At 39.5% G+C, this 23,645-nt stretch overlaps 1 protein-coding gene across 5 annotated transcripts in view; it reads left to right on the forward strand.

The window, feature by feature from the left end:
- Window positions 1–4,141, forward strand: part of GPATCH2L (G-patch domain containing 2 like) — a 38,114-nt gene extending 33,973 nt beyond the window's left edge. For 4 of the 5 annotated variants that reach the window (XM_032231864.1, XM_032231837.1, XM_032231873.1 and 1 more), the window contains one exon: window positions 3,389–4,141. In XM_032231864.1, coding sequence (XP_032087755.1) covers window positions 3,389–3,450 — 62 coding nt within the window. In that variant the 3' untranslated portion in view covers window positions 3,451–4,141. The remainder of the gene's footprint in view (window positions 1–3,388) is intronic. The other variant, XM_032231855.1, reaches the window with a different exon arrangement.
- The last annotated feature ends 19,504 nt before the right edge of the window (window positions 4,142–23,645 follow it).

The raw sequence follows: 23,645 nt of genomic DNA on the forward strand, positions 1-23,645 counted from the left end.
TCCATCAGTCAGCAGAACAAATGGGCTTGCTCTGCCTAACATCAGGCCATCTCGGATTCCACCTCTTTTATAGAGATGAGTGATGAAGAGAAGCTCGTTCCGCTTTGCTGCTGTATTAATACACATCAGGGGCCAGCTCCCGGCACTAAATCATGCTACTGCATACATCTGTTATCAGACTCCTCACCAACGTGATGAACAAGACTGCAGATAGAGGCTTCCTCATGTCATTCTTTATAGGATTTTCCTAAAAGAATAAATAGCTCAAATCTCTGCCAACACTCTGCCCTGTCATTGTGATGAATTTAGCTTCTTTCTTAAACATGCAGCAACAAATCTTCCTCTGTCATAGGCCCTTTCCCTCCCCCATCTATGGAAAGTTTTGTTGAATTTTGACTGAATTTAGATAGTAATAGTCAGTCTACTGAAGATGCTGCCCTCTTTCTATGGTGGAAGGGAAAGCGTCAATCTACAATTCCCTCTTTTAAAACCTTCACTAAATATAATGGTGTACTATTTATATGGACCTGTATTTTTTTCCTTTTTTATGCATACAGGTAATCCTTGCTTAAAGATGGGTCATTTTACAACCACTTGAAGTTATGATGACCATGGAATGAGTGCTTTATGGCCTATAAATGGTCTGGCTATCCTTATGACTGGTTGCCACATTCTGTGGTCACATGACCATGATTCATGATATTGTTTTGCCAGTTTCTGACATTTTTTTAGTGGTTTTCTACAAAACAACAACACCACAAAACCACCCATTCAAATAAATGACGATAGCCACAGGGAAGTAGAAAATTCCTCCATCACCAGATCTGCTGTTGAAGTCTAATGTATGACTATCCATCTTTATTAACTCGTTGAGATTGCATGAGAGAAACTCATGAATGTCCTGGATGCCATGAACTCCCAGATACTACTGGAGCCAATCTCCAAAGTAGGAGGTTGAAGTCCCTCATCAGAAGACAGTGTTTCTCCACACCAGACCAGAGAGCAGTAATCTGGTGAGGAAGCCTGCTGGGCAGCAAGATGGCTGATATATCATTAAGATCCCAAACTTCTCTGCATCCCAGCATAACAGATTGGCACCCCCACTTCAATATCTTGAGAACAGAATCTTTGGCTACAGATAACTTGGTGGGTATCCCCAAACCCATCCCTGGCTTTCTTCAAATCTGTTAAAGGATTTGTTACACAGCTGATCAGATTTTAGACAAGGTGACACTTTTGCCTTCTTCTGACCAGGTCCCAGAAATGTGTGCCCCCAAAGTCTGCTATCTCATTCACCATCAATTTGTGTTTGGCTTTATCACAAGCACACCTGGCTTTAACCTTCAGCATGTAGAGACCAAAGTTCCCAGCAATCCATCTTTCTGGCCTTTAAGATGGAGCCATCATGCTGTAAGGATCTGGCCAAAAGAGATAGGCTAAGCCCTTCATATCTTAGGACTGGTTTACTTATAGAACTGTCTCTCCACAGTTTGTGCTTGCCCTATCTGAACAGCAAGAAGGACATTCTCAGGGTACTACTGTACCCAGGAAGTGTCAGCTGGTGGGGCACAGAATGATAGTTTATCTAAGTACTTGGCAATATTAGACCTTGGAACTGAGCTTGTATTTGTTCATTGTTCAGTGATGTAATTTTGAAGACACTGAATTCATAAGTAGTCCTTTGTCTCTATCTGTATGATCTTGACCTGTCTTTGAGTTTTCTGCTGGTTCTCTCTTTGATCCTTTTCCTGGGATATGGATAGGCACTGAGCATGGGTTAGGCTGCCTCACCAACAGCCTGAAGCGTTTCTTCCATCTTGTGTCACTCTCTTGGCAGACAAATTGTTTCACACTGCCTAGAACCATGATGGCAAACCTGTGGCACGTGTGCCAAAAGTGGCACACAGAGACATCTCTTTGAGCATGCCAGCTGTTGCTCGTTGCTCTTCTGTGTTCCGGCGAGCACATGGGCACCAGTCAGCTGGTATTTGTGTGCGCTAGAAACCGGAAGCTCTGCTTCCCGGTGTGTGTATGTGTGCACCAGGGAACTGCTCTTCTGGTTTCCGGCGCTCCTGCGCATGCGTGCCATGGAGCTGCTCTTCCATTTTGCAGTGTTGTGCCCCCCAACCCCGTGGGTGTGCGCACGCTCCCATTTTGGCATTCAGTGCCGAAAAGGTTCACCAACACTGGCCTAGTCTGAATCCTATTACTATTTGTAAAGTAGATTCAACAAGGGACCTATCCTGCTTATTTACATGCAGTAGATGTTTTTGAATGATCTTTGGAGCAGAGAAGACTATAGATAGTTCCTTACAGTTTTCATCATAGAATGTTGATTATTTTGGCTACAAAATCCAGTTTTTTCAACTGGGGACAAAACAAGCACAACCCTGGATATATTAATATATAAAACGGGAATAACAGATTGACTAAAAGTCTGTATATATTACCAGTCATCCAGGTCATGGTTGTCCCAAAAGGTGCTTTTTCAGGAGGCAACTGGACTTTCTTGTTTTTTCTTTGAAGACATTTCACTTCTCATCCAAGAGCTTCTTCAGCTCTGGCTGGATGGTGTGGAATGGAAGGATTTATACTCCTTACAAACAGCTGGTCATCTACATCCTTTTAGAGGGTTGTTGAAGCACTTGGAAGTCTATCAGGGTCACCTGAGTAGTGCTAATGGTTCCTGTAGTCTGCAATTTTTCTCTGGAAATCCATTCTTACTCCCACACCATTCCAAAGGTGTTCATCCCAAATTGTATAGCTAAAAGTCTGATTGGTGTGTTTCACTACCACAATGTATAATAACAGGAAGACTTGCTGTAACTAGCAGAGCTCTCTAATGTGAGTTCAGAAGTGATTTTCAAAAGCTGTAAAGCAGTGTTTCCCAACTCTGCAAGTTTAAGATGTGTGGAGTTCAACTCCCAGAATTCTCCTGGCTGCATACAGAGATTGAGAAACACTATTCTAGAGTGAGTTAATTCATAGGAGCTGTGAATGGTTTGATTTTTTTCTTCTTGCATTTTGCAGTCTGGCAAAAAGATGTTTTACTGATGTTTGTGTAGTGACTGGCTGTACAGAATATATTGATCAGAGAGCAAAACATATATCAGTGAAGTGTGGCTTGCAAGTATATATCTTTTAAAAAAATCAAGCAGGTAATGAGATATTGTTGCAGAAACTTAAACTTTTTTTAGTAATTTGCCTCAACCCACATCCCAGCCTGGTTGAAAAGAAATTTAAGGGTTGAAAGGAAATTAATTAGGAACAACAGGATTGAATAAATGGTGGGGTTTGGCACATAAATTTGATATTAAAAATGGTAGTTTTTTTTAATCTGTTTGGCATTACTTTTCACTGTATTTTCTTTTTTATTGTTGTGTTCTAGCAGCTTTATCTATCCACATAGATGCATCAAACCCCGATCCTCCTGTGACCCACCAGAACTGACTCTGGAGCCAGAATCGATCCACCATCCGAAAGAATCATCATGGTCACTCCCAACAGCTTTTTAAAAAATGCCATATGAAGCGGTACTAAAAGCAGACCATTCTTCTACTGGCAACTAGCTCTGTTTTTTAATCTGTTGGACTCTAGAGTGTATCACAATTTTTAATCAGTTGCCTTGACTGGCAATAAGTATTATTATGTGACATGTCAATATTATTTGATTACTCAATATATCCTGCAAATCATGTTTGTATAAAAATGCAGATGTGATCCGTGTTGAGATTTCTATACTAGTAATGTTTCTATTGGTGTGCAAAGTAGTTATTGCACACTTGCTTCTTTGTTCTCAAAAGCAAACAAATATTGTGGATATGTGCAAAATGTTACCGTTTATTGAAAATGCTTACTTTTGTTACTGACCTCTTCATATTTGGATGTATCCATTGTACTAGAATTTCTGTATTAAACAAGGAAATGTTCTAACTGCAGTATTTTGAAGAAGCAGACTCTGCCACTCCAGCATGGATGATTTGAATGGAGGGAATACAGTAGATGTTTGATATGGATTGGGTAATTTGAGTGCTACAGAGCAGAGGTCTCCAACCTTGGCAACTTTAAGCCTGCCGGATTTCAACTCTCAGAATTCCCCAGCCAGTAAAGTTACTTTTCTAACAATTACTTGTTAGAAAAAGAATCAAGCACAATACAAGAAATCCTCCAGTTATATAACGTCATTCAGTGATCGTTCAGAGTTTGGGCGGCACTGAAAAAATGAAAATACGACTGGTCCTCAAGATGTTTTGGCCATTCTACCACCCTTGTCACATGATTCCGATCTGAGCTTCTGCGTGTCTGGCTCATGATGCAACATAAGAGCCGAGGTGGCGCAGTGGTTAGGGTGCAGTACTGCAGGCCACTTCAGCTGACTGTTATCTGCAGTTCAGTGGTTCTAATCTCACCGGCTCAAGGTTGACTCAGCCTTCCATCCTTCCAAGGTGGGTGAAATGAGGACCCAGACTGTGGGGGCGATATGCTGACTCTGTAAACCGCTTAGAGAGGGCTGAAAGCCCTATGAAGTGGTATATAAGTCTAACTGCTATTGCTATCACCGGGAACCATGTTATAGAATTGCTATTTGCCAACCTACCTTACGTAAGGAAGCCAGCAGGGAAGGTTGCCAGTTGCTCCAGTATGTCACTCCCGCTCTTTCACCATCCTGCAGCACCCCCCTACCCAGTCCCAATTTCCATTATAACCCCAAGACTACCTGTATGCTGGTTAAATCCCTTTTCAGTTGTTCTTTATGTAGAATGATCCTTTCTGATTTTTTTTTCTTCCAGAATCACTGGAATGTCCTAAGCTTGATTTAAATGAGATGCATTTCCTCTTTGAGCTCACTTTTCTATTTTCCCTGTGAACAGCCATCAGAATGATAATTTCTGGATTGAATTGTTATGTCAAGAAACTTTGAAATATGTAGTATTTCAAAATGATTGATAATGAAATGGGTGTCCAGCATGATATACTTTAAATATTATTTTAATAGACAACTGCTGTATTACCCTAATGTATGTTGCTGTATTACAGCCTTTTGCATAAAGTAGTTTGGAGCCCTCAACTTCTGGAAGCCCATGCACACAACTGTTTTTAAAAGAGTTTTAAGTACAGTAACTAGGGTGCATTTGGGTCATTGTGGAACATAGCAGCTATGTTTGCCCCAAACCCCACTGCCAACTAACCAACTTCCATTTCTGTTCAGGCTTCACAGGGGCTGAGCCATTGCTGCACCGGTCTCCCCCTCTGACTCCTTCATGGTCCTCACTTAGAGTTTATCTTGATGACTATGGCTTTTCATATTTTGCAATCTCTGTCTAGCAAAGAACATAAAAACCAGCTCAGACTATCACTCCTCTTGACAGTCTCCTAAGCACAGCTGCATAAATATTGCTTGGTTTCCTAGACACAAATAAAAAAATTAACAACAGAAAAACCATCCTCAATTGAGATTTCCACCTTTTAAAAATATTCCACATTTTGGCTTCAACTTTTGTTGTAGTTCTCAGAAGGATGTTCATTTAAACTGAATATCTGTTGGTACAAGTGATAGCACAGATATAAAAGTTTAAAAGGAATGGCTTCCCTTTATTCTGAAGTAGCACACAATACAGTTGCAATATTTTCCAGAAGAGCTTAATATGGGAGAAGCTTTTAAATTTCTTTTCACATATACAAGTGATTAATCTTTTGTGAATCACTTGTGTATGTGTGTTTATATACAGTTATATATGTGAATGGCTATTTTTTCTTGAAGCACTGTTTACTGGTTTGTCTTTTTTATTTTATATGTTTTTCCCTGTTGCCCCTGTCGTGGTAAAGAGTCTTCAAATGTGAGCAAGACTGCAAAATAGTCCACATTTCAGGTATCAGGATTCATATTTAGGAGCTCGACAACTAGATGTCCATATAATCAGTCCAGCACGCTTTGCTACACTATATAATATACCTTTTGGTGCTTTCTTAAATCATCTGCCCTTCTCTGTTAGAAATCTGCTGCATTTAATGTTGACAAGTTGAAAATGATTGAGTGTTGAATAGGACACCACAGTAATACATTTGATTTGTACCCAATATATTAGGGTACAAAAACCAGAGTGAATGGGGTTGCAGGCTTGGGTGGATCTTGAAATGCAAATAGGCAGTAATTTTCCCTTGTGGCATTTGGTGTATTCTGCTAACAGTTGGAATGATGCTTAGGAACAGAGAAAGGATTGGTATGTTTCATATGCTTTTGTAATGTGTTATGTCAATTGATAATATTAAAGAATTACATACAGAAATAAGAAATGTACTAATTCTATATAAATATTTGAATGCAAACAGGCACTGGTTTTGTTGATAGATTTTGCAAGATGTGGTGATATGGGTTTATCCAGTAACATACTTCAGTTCATGCATGCCTTACTAAAATAGTTAGTGATGCTGTCCCTGTGTCCAAGCCATTAATGCTAACCATGTTTCCTAAGCCCAGACTCAGATCTTCATTAGTAGACTCCTTATATTCTCTTAATACACTCCAAAATTGATTGTCAAGAAAAGCCCCTTTTAATCATATATAAAGGATGCACAATTTATTTGAGTGCTTCGTGAAGATTTGAGCGGCCTTGGGGAAATCACTATCATAACTGTTGTTTCCAGATTAGTCATTTTATTGTCTCCTGTATAAATTCTCATAGAACTGAACGGAAGCTCCACTGTGCCTCAAATCCTATGCTGCATAATATACACTACACATTTAGACATGCTGAAGATCTTATAAAACTCTCTGTGTTCTCAGATTTAGAATTGAAATTTCTCAAATAAGGTTAGATTGGGATTTATAATATATATACTTCAATACAGTTTGATACAAAGGCACTGTTTGCTGTTTCATTAGTTTGATATCACTATTGCCCTGTTCTTTCAAAATATCAACTTTGTTCTGCATGTTAGTTGTAAAACTTTTTGGAGACAAAACATTTGGAACTGACAGAGTCAAAGAATATAGAAATAAGCCTAGATCCATTGATTTGTTTCTTTATTATCTTTAACTAACTTTACTTAAGAATTTAATAAAAGTATTATTTCTACTCATCTTTGGAAAAATGGTTTTCCATAAGAATGTTTGATATTTACACTCATAGCTGCTACTATATTTGTAGAAAGATAATTATTTAGTAGAGAACTATATAAATAGGGCCGTATGAATTCCATGCAGAATATACTGTATTTGAAATCTTGGATTAGAAATATACGTACATCTTTTTAAGAAGAAAAAGTTACTGGAATAAAAACAAACTGTCAGATTTTACTTCAGATTACAGTATTATGGAGTTCTTTATAATACATAAAGTGATATATGGTGCAACAAAGAGAAAGCAGCGGATCCTGGAATACCTATTATCATATGAATGCAGAACTCCTAGGACCCTGACACTTTCAAATTCTAAATGTTCTGTATTAAGCTGTGGCTGCATTCTGATGTCATATTTACTGATCTTTCAAGTTAGAGTTTCTATATCTACAGTATTTCAATGCTTTTTATTTCAGTTTTAAAACACTACTGTGATTCAGAAATCTGATCATCTGTAAAACATTGCTGCTTATTAGATTGTTGGGAGTTGGTGTCTTACAAATTTAATTAAATAATAATAACAATAAATAATACACTTCAGTGATGGAATAAATGAGTTTTAAACTAGACCTTGTGCCAAATCTAATTATTAGTAATTACAGGATCAGAGAACTCCCATTAAAAGAAGTGTGCAACAACTTAATTAAGGCCTGGTTGTAGATAATGAACAGGGGAGTCTCTCCAGCATCTTCTTGTGCAAAGCTGATACTGTACACAGAAGCCTCTTTCTAGATTAAGGTACTGGAAGTTTAACACAAATGATATATTTCATGATGGAGATGTACAAAATTACGCTTGGGTGTGGAAGACATAACACAAGGTCATCCCAAGACACAGTGACATATATAAAAGGAACTAACTACTTAACATAATACACAATTTATGAGATTTGCTGCCAGATAATATAGTGCTGACCATTAACTTAGATGGCTTCAATCTGTTGCTGGTACTATGTGTACCCGAATTTACTCTACAGAAGGGATGTAATGGTTTAGTGGCTAAGACACTGAGCTTGTTGATCAGAAAGGTCAGCAGTTTGGCGGTTCGAATCCCCAGTGCCTTGTAATAGTGAGCTCCCATTACTTGTCCCAGCTTCTGCCAACCTAGCAGTTCAAAAACATGTAAAAATGCAAGTAGAAAAATAGGGGCCAACTTTGGTGGGAAGGTAACAGCGTTCCATGCACCTTCGGCATTTAGTCATGCCAGCCCCCTAACCACGGGGACGTCTTCGGACAGTCCTGGCTCTTCGGCTTTGAAATGGATAAGAGCACCTCCCCCTAGAGTTGGGAATGACTAGCACATATGTGCGAGGGGAACTTTTACCTTTACCTTACTCTGCGGAGCATTCTGCTACAGCTGAAAAGTGCAAGATGTACTGAATATTTTTGTGCAGAGCAAATGTAAGAGAAAGTCATTTTGCTTATAAAACACTCAATTGGCTATTGTGGGGAATGAACAAATCATTAGATCCAGCAGATCTTTTCTTTGTCGTTCTCTGTAAATAGAAAAAATGGTGAGAAACATTCTGAGAAGCAGATTGGTTCTCCCCCTAGAACGACATAACACTCGCATAAAAGCTGCTCAAAACTGCATGTAGTGACTGATCTGTGAGTACTGCATCTACTTGCTAAGGCTTTAAGTCTGTACTTGCTAAGGCTTTGGCTTTCACTGTATGGCCTATTTTAGTTACCCTAATTATATCCTGATGGCACAAAAAATCCCACATGGAAAATCAACACCTATGAAATAGCCCATTCCCTGGGCAGAACCATGTGGACGTGATTTAAAGTGACTCACCTTGAAAAGAAATAGCTCAGACACGGTTTCCAGTGTTTTGTACCCCTGAAGGATGCAGCTTGCTATTGCAGATGCACACAGATTATTTCCAATTGGAACCACAGACACCCCCCTTTTTTTCCTGGAGAAATGTTCAGAAATTTGCAATGCAGGCTGAAACCCTTGTTACCTCTGTATATGTATTAGGGACTAGCTTCTGCAAAATATCTCTGGGGTGTTCAGAGCATTAGGATTAGATGCACTGAACGTTTCTGCTGATTATCCTAATAATCACCACACAAATCTCGGTTGAAGCTCCTTCTTGGTTTTTGTTCAATCCTCTGCATGAATAATGCTGTCAAATGTTTTGTAAATAGCAACCTACCCAGGAGAGTAACTCAATGAGTAATATTATTGGATAGAGAAGACGGAGCCCTTTCTTGATACATTTTTTAAAAAGCAGTTGACCAGTTTAATTTGCTGCTCATCTGATTTTTCTCATCTGCCTCTCACTGCAGAATACTGGGCTTCCCTGAAAATATGACCTACCCCCAAAATAAGCCCTAGCCTGTTTTTACGCTTGCGCCTAATATAAGCCTTAAACCAAAAGCGAGCCCTAGTGAAGGGGAATGGGTGTGGCCAGCATAGGCAGCAAGCATGTGTGGCCAATGGTGTCTGGCATTGTGAGCACAGGTGAGGTGAATTGACTACCTGTGCAAGCAGCAGGCAGAAGCAGAGGTGGAGGGTGGCAGATGATCTGGGTGGGCCACAGGAAAGCTGAGCGGCAGTGCGCTGCAGCGGCGGCTGGATGTGAGAGACTCATTTTTGCTTTTCTCAACACCTGCTCTTGTGCAGCTGCTGCCAGATACCATTGGTCCCGCACACCTGCTGGGTCTTGTGTGCATGCTGAGGAGACGGAGCACGCAACCGAGCTGATCACCCTGAAATCGTGTTTTCCCTAAAATAAGCCCTTATACTTATTTTGGAGCCTTATTTTTGGAGGTCTTATTTTTGGGGAAACACAATATTAATGATACTTCCATCTATTTTGCTTAGAAAAATGGATTCATGGTGCCAAAATACCATTTCTCATGGGAACAGTAGCCTGCAGGTACTATGGGTCAAGCTTTGTGATTTCTACATGATTTATTTGAATGTCATATCCATGAACGTTTACAGATAGCCCTTGATTTGTAGCCACAACTGAGCTCAAAATTTGTCTTGCTAAGTGAGACATTTGTTAAGTGAATTTTGCCTCATGTTATGACCTTTCTTGACACAGTTGTTAAGTGAATCACTGCAGTTCTTAAATTAGTAACACAGTTGTTAACTGAGTCTGGCTTTCCCATTGACTTTATTTGTCAGGTCACAAAAGATGAGTCAGTTGCCAAGCATCTGAATTTTGATCTCATTACTATGGAGATGTTGCAAGTGTGAAAAACAGACATAATCACTTTTTTCAGTCCTGTTGTAACTTCGAACAGTCACTAAGTGAACCATTATAAGTTGAAGACTACCTGCACTTTGCAATTATCCAATTATTTTTGAAATCCTGCTCAAGTTGGTGATACGTAACGCTATGCATCAGGGTAGTCATTACATGAGGTTGAGAGACAATGAAGGTCTATGCACAAAAGGAGTTGTCTTTCCTTCAAACTACAAAATGGAGAGCCTACTTTGTCTATCAAAATCTCTTTATCTCATATTTCTATATTTTTATAAAGAAAACTAGCATCCTAGTGGTAGGAGTACTAAGCCCGCCAGGATGTTGATTGTCAGCGTAGAGGATTCCCCTCCCCTTCCCTTAGAGCAAAGTTAATTATTTAAGTTCCTTTTTACGTTTGTCTGAACCCTACAGATAGCATATACCACCATGATGAGAACTAATAATCCATGGAACTACTCACGAGTAATCTCTGGAAACTTGGTAACCCAGAGTTGTGGATTTAAATGAGTTGCGATTCTTGCCCACATCATTAAAAAAGGTACTTCAATAGGAGTTTGATCATTCACTGTAATCTCTGCAAAACTTCTACTTATGTTCTACATAGAAACTGCTTGCCTGTGTATTTTATTTTCAACAGGTCCTGGATTCTTGAGGCCTTTACAAGCTTCATTTAGGGCAAGTACTGTAAAAATACTCTATGTTTGTGGTTTGGCAAGTTTATCTTAGAAAATACTTTTCAAAGGAGTAATGTGCTTATGTTGAATAAAAGTTTCCTGCTAACCATGATATGGATTTATTTCATTTATTACTACTCTTAATGTTTCAGCTTCCCATACCAACTGCAATATTAAATTTGAACAGGATGAAATACATTTTATTGGCATTTCAGACAGATCTCTTTGCAGCAGAATTTGTTTTGCTGTAAAGCTATCATTTGTACAATGTTATAATTTAGAACTGTATGTATCAGGCAAGTTGAAGCTAGTTCAACAATCTAATTAAAATGATTGTCCTAAGGTTAAATATGAAGCAGTTCATATGTGTGGCCTTCTTCAAGCCTTCAGAGTTTGATGCTGAATACACGTGAGCAGGGATCAAGAGAATGGGTGTACACTGAATTGTTTGGAGTTGGCCTCGCTTACAGGAGTCTGAATATTTTTAATCTCTACTTTGCTATCTTTAATACTGTTTTCAACATTCCTGCTCCTAGACCAGGGGTGGGTTCCTGCCAGTTCTAACCTCTTCTATAGAAGAGGTTCCACAAATCTACCGTGCCTTTTAGAACCAGTTCCAGCTCCCTCCCGCCACCCGTTCGCACCACGCTTGCCCCATCTGCCGTTCACTGATTGGCTGACTCACCAATTGCCCTGCCCGCCTCTAAGAGTCCTATCTAAACCTTAAAGTCTTAAAGCTGTCAAGTTTGAACACCCCTGGGTTTTTTTCTAAAGGGTTAGGGGTGCAAGGGTCTTGTAAATTGACAGCTTTAAGACTTGCACACTTCAGTGCCAGAGTTCCTGAGCCAACATGACTGGAGGAGGAATCCTGGGAGTTGAAGTCCACAAGTCTTAAAGCTATCAAGTTTGAACACCCCTGGGTTTTTTTTTCTAAAGGGTTAGGGGTTCAAGGGTCTTGTAACGACAGCTTTAAGGCTTGCGTGCTTCAAATGCCAGAGTTTCTGAGCCAACATTTTGGTTGCTAAGCAAGAGTGTTCTTAGGTGAGTTTCACCACATTTTACAAGTTGGCCATGCCCACCCAGTCACTTGACTGCCAAGCCACTCCCACTCAGTCACATGGCTGGCAAGCCACTCCCACAAAGCAGGCCACACCTACAGAAGAGGTTCTAAATTTTTTAAAAACTCACCACTGTCCTAGACATAACTTTTTAATGTGAAGCAACCATTTCTGTTTTGGTATAAGGGTATATGATTGATCTGTCAAGAAGTGGAATTGGTAGGTTTATGGGAGGGAGAAATGAAAAAAAAAATTATGCTTGTATTAGTCCTCAAGTGTTCAAATAACCACCAAAAGTCTATTTGGATTGCAGCAGCGTATACATGCAATAAACCAATATTTATCAACTTTAGATTTAAGTAACACAAGGCTCAAAACATTTTTGATTCCTCAGGAATCAACCAAGATACAGTTCGGACATTGGAATTCCCACTATATTAGAACTAGCAAGATCTATACATGCTCCCTCTTGTTCATGTTTTCCAGATTGCTGCACAGCAGTTTCCTACAATGCACTAATTAGGAAGACAACCCATTAAAATATTACCTCGCAATGCAGCTACATAATCGAGATATTAATTTGGCTAGCAAATTGCAAAACTTTGGCTTAAAGTGTACATTGGGGAAAGGTAGAAATTGTAGGAAGTGGCTCATGTGTGAATTGTGTTTCTGATTGCACTTTAAAAATTCAGTGCACGCTTCTGTTTCCTAGACCGGTGTATGTTAATCATTTGAGAGCCTTCTCATGTATGATAGGCATAAAAAGACAGGAAGGTTCATATAGGTTCTGCACCATAGTAATACTCTACTACCGATAATTAATTATTGTTAATTTATTCCTCTTGAGATTATTTTGACTCATGTGTGGTAATATAACAATAAAAATATGCAAATGAGATATATAGCCTTATAGTTTGATAAAACTTCATGTCATGTTTACTCATTAAATGGATAGCTGGAGATGATAATGAAAACAATAAAAATATACAAATTAAATACATAGCAATGGACCACAGATATGCAAATGAAAGGAAATCGAGGCCATCTAGTTAATATCCACCTCATTAGCGGTCATCCCTTCAAGGTAGGCCAGGTTAGGAAATAGATCACATCACAAAATATTAGAAGTCTATTAGTTTATAGTAAGCATCTTGAAAGCTTGATTGTGTTTTCTCTTGTCTCCCTCATACCAAAGAGAGTCAAGATGGGACGTTGTTTAGTTTCCTTCTTGTATTTTCTTGGTTTTTGTGAACTAAGTTCAGGCTTTACAGTTGACACTGCGTATTTTCTTCAAAGTCGCCTCTATTCTGTAATAAACAAATGTATGCTCTTAAAATGTATATGATAATGTATTAATGGGCTTACATTGATTCAAGAGGGAGACATGGCCGTGTGTTTGGAGCCAGGTGTAGGACTGCCTCTTTTAAGGCTTTGTACTCCTTACCTTCATTAATGAAACATCTGCAAGAAAACAAGCAAGCTCAGAGAGCACCGAGGACCCCTCATTTCAACCTTGAGCTACAAATATTGTCCTTCAATAGTACCATTTACTGGAAAATGGAAGTGCTTGCTTGGGATCTAGCAGCTCTGGCATAATCTGTTGTTGCTTGTGCTCTGTCCAGAGTGCTGAAACATTTCACTTGTCTTCAAGGTTCCTAGCTTTGATATCCATCTGCTTTTTTTCCATGTTTTTTCCTTCTGCATTTGCTGCTCCTTCTAACACAGCCCATGAGATGAGCTGTGCCTTCTATTCTAGTAGCTAATGAGGCAGGTTATCAGCACAATTACTGAAAATAATGCAGCAAAATACTTACAGGGCTTGGACCACTGCTGTTTTTCAGCAGCCTTCCTTTCAAGTTGGCATGAATATCATTTCATTGTTTTGGTAAAGATTTTTCAGCCAACCCATTTACAAATGAGTATTGAAATATACAGTACATAGTAATTGAAAGGGCTTGCTACTTTTAGGGTTATATTCAAAGTAGATAACTGTCGCCTTAGGCCTCTAATGGAAAAAAAATATCAAAAGTTTTTTTTTCTTGCAGTTAGAGGGAGGGCTTATCCTGAGAAGAGATGATTTTGACAAAAGAAGAACCAAAAGCAAATGGATTTTCCTTCTTGGGTGCCAGATACTGCTCTTGTTATTCCCTTTCCCCATTTTCCTGTTATGGATTGGGGAAGCATTAACTTGGAATAATCAATGTAACTTCCTGGAGAGCCCTTTGAGTTAAAAGCTTGTCATGTTTCTTCATTTAGTGGAACAGATGGGGGCTTGGTATCAGGAGGCTAGGTTTGGTCCCCTTACAGACGGATGTTCCAACTTAACAAAGTGCTTTCTGCAGGCTGATTGGTCACATTCTATCAGCACACCAGTTTTTCTCTTTCAAGTTCTGGGATTCAGGGATAAAGCTGCTGAGAGGAATTAGTGCTGCTGTGAATGCTAAGATCCTAAAGCAGTTTCTTGAACATGTGTCCTAGAAACATTTGATTTGCCAACAGTAACACCATTTCAGTTTTTGTTCCAAGTGAAACAGATTTATTTACATATAGTTTACTCACACTTCTTCTGAAACAACAGCAATATTATTACTGGCCAACCTGGCAATCTCACCATGATTCTTGGAGGTTTGCAGTAAAAACACATTCTGAACTCAGAATCTGCAGATCCACACAATAATAAAACACGATGGGGTGGTAATAGTTCTGCACAACATGAAGCAAGAACAGGTTTCTTGAAACCTGGGAGTCACTAGGCAGCATGATGATTAGTGTTTCTCCATGAACGGAATATTTATGGAGAACTGCTTCGTACCCAAGTTCTCAATATAAAAATCAACATCAAGAAAACAAAAAGAAGGCGAATGGGATAGAAATAAAAGATGATATCATCATTTCAGTGACATGATGTTTGTTTTGGGATGTGTACTAGGATTCAAAGCTGTACTGTTTCCAAAGCTCTTCCAAAAAAGTGAGATTTAAGGAGGTATTTAAACAACATTACAGAAATAGTAGGAGAAAACCGAGATGCCAGTTAAAAGAAGCAACAGTTAAAAGATGGACCTGGAAGTCATCTTTTACATTTGGGCCTTCAGGCCTGCCACATTTTCTACTGTGGAAAAATGGGAGGGGGGATTATATAGAGGGGGGTGATATATAGTCAAAATAACATTATTTCTCAGAAAGTCAAGGCCATCTTGCAGCTGTGATGAGGTGACTGGGAGGCATCTCCAATTTTGGATGGTGCCTGATTGGATCATGTGATGGACATGTGGGTGCTGGGCAGGGACTTGAACTTTCACTTGGGTGGGGGAAACCTGGAAACTTTCAGATTTGGGTTTTCCCAGATGTGCCAAAATGGCATCTCTAATAAAATGGAACTTTGAGGAAACTCAACCCTCGGAGTCTTCTTTGGTTGGGGGTGTTACTTGGAACCCTGACAGCAACAAGAACAAAAGGCAAAGTTTTAACAGGAAGTACAGTAGAAGTGATTTGAATGAGTGCAACAGGTGTATATAGCTAAGCAAAACTAATGGCTGGGTTATAAGAGCTGGCCGGTAGTGGGAGGGATGGACCATTCCAATAGGAAGTTTAAGGCAAAGCTTTTCAAGGTTCACAAGCAAAGAGGAAGCTAAGGCAGTGGAGATTGAAGAAACTGGGAGAGGAGAAAAAGTCAGTGTAATACAACAATTAACATACTAGACAGGGACCAATGAAGTTTTTATCCAACCATATCTCATTCTGTAATTTTGGACCAATCACTATTTCTCACTATTTCACAGGATTGTTATTGTGAGAGCAAAACGAGGAATAGTCCCCTGCATGTTGCTTTGAGCTTCCAAAAGAAGGATGTGATATAAAAAATTTTCTGATTTCTCCAAGTTCTTTGTTCAGAAGCTCAAAGAAACATATATAGCATTTTCACTCTATTTCCCACTATCAGGAGAAGGGGGGTGGGGGTGGAGAGCCAGTGAATTGCTGTAACTGAGGTTGGACGCCTCAGTAGCTGTGCCTGTTTCAATCCCTTAACTTAGCATTTTGACTTGTATCAGTTAGAACACATAAAGCCAAGTAAGGTGATCAATGACTATCAAAAGGAAACAGAAGATAACAATTCAAGTTGTACATAAGAAGAGAAAATAAAGAATAGAATTACATACACACCAGTCAAGTGACTAGCCTGTATTGAGTTTGAGAACAATCCTCATCCTGAAGCCAAGCTGTATTGGTCAGCTTCAAATATACTAGTTATGGTCATTCTTCCATTCCTTGCATGTTTGTTTCCACCTGTGGCTTTCTAGATATTGTTGGGTCACATCATCATCTCTGGCTGAAAGACATGGGGGAGGATGGTGTTTATAAAATAAGCATAACTCAGACCTTCTTGAATGACCTGAATCATTTCCAACCCTCATTCCATGAAAGCATTTTGTGTTATAAGTATAAGAAATGGGCACTTTGTAACTGCCCAACATGTAATGTTTGGTTAATAGTCGGGGATGGATTATGTAGTCAATTCAACATGTATGTCTTTTCTCCCAGGTATTATGGTTCACTCTGTTTTCATCACTGTTCAGTCTTTGGGACACTTTTATCCAGACAGAAATGTTAGTGTGAATTACTGGATGGAGAATTATCACATCCCACTAGTGTTTAAATACCAGGAAGGAGCAGGCAAACTTGTTCAAGTGCGCCAGCCTTTGAAAGGAAACCCACAACTGATTGTGAACTAAATCCTGCTCCCTTTTCCAGCACCTTAAAGCTACAGGACATGAAATTAATTTTGAAGGAACCAAATTAATCTCCAAAACAGAACACTTCAACAAGAGAATAATTATGGAAGCTATTGAAATAGAGAAACACCCCCACAACATGAATAAATGTGATGATGCCTCCCGCCTACCAGACATCTGGAAACCAGCCCTAGTCAACAAACAAGCCCCACCCACCACCCAGGCCGTTACAACACAAAACAACAACGGATACACTTCAGTTTGAAAGTTCCGGTACTTTGTGATTTTTTTCTTGCTGCTTATCTTCAATTGGATCACCACCACCACCACCACCACCACCACCACCACCATCAAATTGGTGTGTTTTCACAAGGCAACTGAACTTTCTTTTTTCTTTGAAGATGTTTTGCTTCTCATCCAAGAAGCTTCTTCAGCTCTTCATCTTCAACGAAAATCCAGAAAATCCAGTTGCCCCTTGAAAAAGCACTTTGGGACAACCATGACCTAGATGTCTGAGAATCTCCATAGACCAAATTGACAAAGTTCTTGAACATGAGCAAGTCAAGATCCCGTGAGACTTTCAGATCCAGACAGACAGACCTCTGGCCCACAACACACCTGACATCACTTGTGGGGGGGGGAGAGTGTGGTTAATTGATATTATAATAACAGGTGATGCATGAATTGAAGAGATACAGCTAGAAAAAAATAAACTATTATGATTTGCAAATTGAAGTTGAGCGACTGTGGAGGAAGAAATCAATGGTTGTACTAATAGTAATAGGAGCCCTTGGAGCAATACCCAAAGGCTTGCCTAGATACATGGCAATTTTGTACTTATTAGACCTGAATATTCTGGCTTTGCAAAAAACCACCTTACTTGGAACTGCCTATATACTTGGACATTACTTTAACAACTGTTAGATTCTTAGTTAGGAATTGAACTGTTTTTACCAGTTCCAGATTGTGAATCAAATTGAAGATTAAATCTTTAATATCAACAATAATAGCATTTTCCCACCATCAGCATGAGTAATTGCAATTTACTGATTTTCTCAAGCCAATGTGCAATGTACCGTCATTCAATTTACTACTACAGTATGTTAAACAATGTAATGGTTCAAAATCAATGTTGCTGCTGCACATGTTTGTGTGTGGTTTGATTTCCTGTTTCACTTGTTGTGTCAACCCACCTCACTGTCTCTATGGAATCCTTGGAAATCCATCTAGAAAATTTAGATCTGTCAACAGATCTGAACTCCATATGTTTATATGAATGGTGGGATTCAATTTTTTAAACTACCAGTTCTATGGCCGTGGCTTGGTGGGCATGGCTTGGTGGGCATGGCAGGGGAAGGTTACTGCAAAATCCCCATCAGCTGGGACTCAGGAGGCAGAGACTAGATGGGGCGGGGCCAGTCAGAGGCCAATCAGAGGTGGTATTTACCAGTTCTTTGAACTACTCAAAATTTCCACTACCGGTTCTCCAGAACTGGTCAGAACCTGCTGAATACCACCTCTGGTTTATACATTAAACCAGGGGTCATCAACCTGTGGACCACGGCCCACTAGTGGGTCATGAGGAATTTGCAACTAGGCCATGAAAACACGTGCATGAATGTGCATCCTGCATGTCCAGGTGCATGTGCATGAATGCGCACTTGTGGAAATGGAGCTGTGTGCATGCATGCACACCTACCAGTCACTTGCACGAACCATCCCCTCCCCCAATGCTGGAAATGTTGGAGAACTCTGCATTAAGCCATGTATTGCCTCAGTACTATATACAGTTATATAGAAGTTGGAGAAATACCTGTAACTCTTAATCTAATTTTTCCTCAAACTTGTTGGGCCATAAATAGAAATTACATTCATTTTGGTGAGTAATTTTGCCTCCACATGTCAACATCATCTTCCTTGCCAAAGAATTGTGGTGAGGCATACTGGTTCCAAAAGCAGCTAAGAAAAGTGCCCTGTGTATATGTTAATGTCAATATTTAAATTTTTGTATTCCCTCTTTCCTTGTTTTAAAGTAAAAAACCACTTAAATGTTTGTTTTTGCTCTTTAAGATTTCTTTTCTCTGTCTCTTGTTTAAAAAATGTCTTTCTCCATTGTGAGAATTAGAGATTCCTCCTTCACCAACTTCAAATCTTTCAAAATATGTGGATTGAGAATAGGTATAAGCATAGTTCAACTTTGCAGATAAGCATAAATCCACTTCTACAATTCTCAACTATTGTCATGCTGGTTGGGGACTTTTGCAATGCCCAGAACATCAGAAGTCGGTAGTCATCCAGGTGTAAATATTAAGGCTGCCACCTCCCTTCCTCCCAACTATAAAACCTGAGAGGGAATTCCCATGACTGTGGTCCCAATACACCAGGCTGGGTGAATTCATTTCAAAAGAAGTAAACATTGGGGGGACAACAGAGAAAACCTCAAAAAATCTCAAAAACTAAAAAATCAATATGATGTATCCATAATAAATTTCCCTTAGTTTAATTTTGCAGAAAATTCTGGTTTTACATAGAAAAAGTTTTGTTTTGTTCTTAAGTTCTGCTTTGGAGGGAGAACTCCTGCCCTGACTATTGAAAAGGCTTTGTGTGACAATTCCACTTTCTCCATCTTTGATGGATTTTTTTTAGAAGGGAGAAAGACATAATATAGTGTGGGGGGGGGGGAATTGGAAGGTCATAAATTGAAAAATCAGCATCTAAACTTTGGTGTAAAATTCTGTGAATAGATGACTGCATAACAAATCTAGAAACAATGGTTTTTAAATAAAGGAGAAAAGTACCTTACTCCTTTTCACTGGAGTGTAACAAAAAGGCAATTTTTATTTGAGGAATGTGCCACATGTTAGCATCCCCAGGCCACAACATAGCTACCAGCAAGCTTATTTTATACACAAAAAAACATCCAGGATCTCACCCATGTTTGTGTCTAGTCACTCTAGCAATCTTTACTTCGCTTCACCTCTGTATATCTACTACCAGTACTTTTACATGAAGGTGTATTTAGTGTGTCAGTTGTGTGCTGGGTGCTGGGCTGTCGGATTTTCATACTTCTCCTTCAATGTATATTGTTGTGGGAGGAGAGAGTGTATCCCAGCAGCTGATTTGACCTTGTGCTTTGTTTTTGTTTAATTCTCTTTGCACATGTCTCTAATTGATCTTGAAAAGAAGGGACAGTTAAAGAAGACGTTAAGGTGAAATGAAGCCATAACTGTGACTGGAGACTTTTATTAAGTGTGGCAAAGTTCCCTGGGCTGCGTTGAAATTGTTTATTGATTTTGGTACGGCTGGGTGCTTCAGAGTAATCGCCCGCAGAACCACCGGAGGTGAGTTGGGGAGGGAGCGCAGAATTAAAGCACTTCACCTCCGCTGCAATTGGTCTCTGCCGACTCCTCCAAAAGGCTTCTTCCTCCTGCATATTCTCAGCATTTTCTCCTCACCTGTAAATAAGCATTGGCGGCCACCACTAGTTAACTCTTAGCACTGTCTTCGCCATTTGAAGTCTCCCGTTCCTCTGTTGTAAAAAAGGGGAAAGCTTGGGAAGTATTTCAACACAAAAAGCTTTTCTTTTAAATGCTTCTATCTGCACTTCACCAGGATTAGGGTTAGGGTTGTCTATGTTTATAAGGTAAAGGTAAAGGTTCCCCTTGCACATATGTGCTGTCGTTCCCAACTCTAGGGGGCGGTGCTCATCTCAGTTTCAAAGCCGAAGAGCCAGCGCTGTCCAAAGACGTCTCCGTGGTCATGTAGCCAGCATGACTAAATGTCAATGGCACACGGAATGCTGTTACCTTCCCACCAAAAGTGGTTCCTATTTTTTCTACTTGCATTTTTACATGCTCTTGAACTGCTAGGTTGGCAGAAGCTGGGACAAGTAACGGGAGCTCACTCGGTTATGCGGCGCTAGGGATTCGAACTGTTGAACTACCAACCTTTTGATCAACAAGCTCAGCATCTTAGCCATGGAGCCACTGCATCCCCGGGGTCTATGTTTATAGCAAGCCTTAAAAGTGTTGTGGCAGACTTGGAAGCAGTGCAAAAAAAGAGCAATCAATATTCTCAAGGGGGTGAAGTTTCTCCTTTGTGAGAAAAGGACATGAAATTAGGAGCTGTTTAGAATAAACGTAAGCAAAAGAGGGAGGGATATGACAGAATGCCTGCTATGTGGGAAATGGCCATTTCTATGGAGCCAGCTAACCATGGTTGCTGTGGCCCATTTCAGGCTGGCACGCTAATAGAGAAGCCATTGCTTTCCCTGAGGGCAAGCAGCAGACCTAAAAGAATATGGGTTGTCCTCATTTAGCGACTGCAATTTGTTCCAGTGAAATGTTCACTAATTGACTTGGTTGCAAAGGGATCCATGTAACAGAGAGGGATGCTGTGAAGATTGCTGGTTGCTACTGTCTTATTCAGGTAAAGTTCTCTCATCCAGTGTCCTGTGGCTAATCCATTTTGTTTCCCCCTTTTTGCCCTCTTGCAGGGTGGAGAGATCGCTTAAAGGAGCTATCTCTTCCTGAGCTGCAATTCTCTGCATTACAGTGGCTCTCTAAGGCAAGTTAACAAGCTCAGCTTAATTAATTGATTAGATCTGTCTTGCAAAGGATGCCTGAAACAGAACAGATCTTAGTCTGTTTCCCACTTCAAGCTTTAGTTGTCCTAAATGCAGTCACAATGCCTTGTCATTGCAAATGGTCACAGATTGGGGCAATCACTAAATGAGGACTGCTCATATTTCTTTCATTATGTTTTGTAATGGCAGCGTGACGGCAAAGAGCAAACTAGGGACTTATTCATTTTAACAACTAATTCCCACAACATATTACCTACTAAGACTGTGTTACTATTAGTCTTCTCTTCCTTCCTAGTACCTATCTCTTCTCACTTATGACTATAACCATGTTCCTTGTATCTTTAAAATTTATATTGTTTCATTTATTTCCTAGTATATTTTGATTGCTTATTAGTAACTTATGACTATCAATAAGTGTTGTATCTTATGATTCTTGATGAATGTATTATATTTTATTTTTTCTTTATGTACACTGAAAACATATGCACCAAAGACAAATTCCTTGTGTGCCCAATCACACGGCCAATAAAGAATTCAATTCTGTTCTGTTCTGTACTGCTCTGCTCTGCTCTGCTCTGCTCTGCTCTGCTCTATTCTATTCTATTCTATTCTATTCTATTCTATTCTATTTGTAGCCTTAACAATAACAAAACAAGATAATCAAGAGGAAGGCCCAATGATATTTCTTAGCAAATAGGTGGAACAGTTTGAAGTGGGTTTTCTGTTAATCAAACAGATTGTGAGAAGTGGTGTATGTCTACAATACAATGCCATCAATGCTGCATGATGAACCATAAAGTCCAAGGACCTATATTAGATGACTTGGCCCTTTGCTTGTGTCGGCTCCATTGAGAATTGCAAATAGAAATCATATTCAGTCGTAATGAGATGGGCTTAGTTGGTTTATGCTTAAGTAACATTAAGTAACGAGATCAAAAGCAGCACCATGAACCCTTGGAAATGGGCTAACAACAAACAGAATTATTTCAGAAAATAAGTTATTGCATTTTTTGCCAATCTACCCACATCACTACATAGGTGACAAATACAGTTTCTGACTAGCATTCAAGGGTAGGATTTTACTATCTTATTTATACTGAAAGTCATAAAGATACAACATTCAAGTAATTAGTGATTCAGTATTAGAAATAAGATTTATAGATAAAGAGCAACAATACATGCAGCAAAATCTGACTCTCTTAACACGCACACGCACATTTTCTGTGGATTGTGCTATAACTGTAAAATATTAAAAGAAGTACAGGAATGCTCATTCCAGAAGTTTTATATATTATTCTGAATTGTGGCACTTCTTAACAGTTTGTGTTTTATACGAATCAGCTATTGACTGTTGTATAGTTTCCGTGAGGTGGGGGAGGGGTGGATTTCAACATTCCTCCATTCTGACAACTCAGACTGTAAAAGTTATTTTTAATTCATCTTCATCCCTGCTTCAACAAGAATAAAATAGGAATTGGGTGGAATGTGATAGAAATCAATAGGTTATCCCAACAGATGTGATCTTTGGGGTACACTTTCCCTAGAACATTTGCTAAACTAACAAAGATAAATGACGATTTGTTAACATTGTGATCTAGAGCCAAGGATGGCTCAGTAGATCATGCAGTGACCTTTAGCATGTTGGACTTAGAGGTGTGTTTGAGAGAAAACAAGAGGGGGAGGGATAACTTTGTAATCAGAAGCAAACAGCTTAGAGTCCTGTATCTTATGTTCAATGCTACGCAAATTAAAATTATTTGTCCTGGACACTTTCCAAACACAAACAATGAGATTCAGTCCAATTCAATTCAGTCCAATTCAATTAGGTGGAGTTGTGTTAAGGCCCTCCCATCCACACCTGCCACCTACTCGTCAAGTGAGTTCAAGAGCTCCAGATTTCTCCCCAGTCTTGAATGTGAAAATGCAGATCCAGTGATCTTAATAGCCACAACCACTCAATCTTGGTTGGATTGAGTCAGATGCAGCGGTGAAACCCAGCAGGTTCTGGAGAACCACTAGCAGAAATTTTGGTAGTTCAGAGAACTGGCAAATACCACCTCTGACTGGCCTCAGAGTGGGAAGGGAATGGAGATTTTGCAGTTTCCTTCCCCTGTCATGCCCACCAAGCCATGCCCACAGAACCAGTAGTAAAAAAAAAATGAATTTCACCACTGATCAGATGGTCTTCAACTGTACTGATTTCAATACATAGACTATACATATTTTATAGATGGAACTACAGGAAAATAAACTGG

This window comes from Thamnophis elegans, chromosome 1, assembly GCF_009769535.1.
Source record: "Thamnophis elegans isolate rThaEle1 chromosome 1, rThaEle1.pri, whole genome shotgun sequence".
NCBI lineage: Eukaryota > Metazoa > Chordata > Lepidosauria > Squamata > Colubridae > Thamnophis > Thamnophis elegans.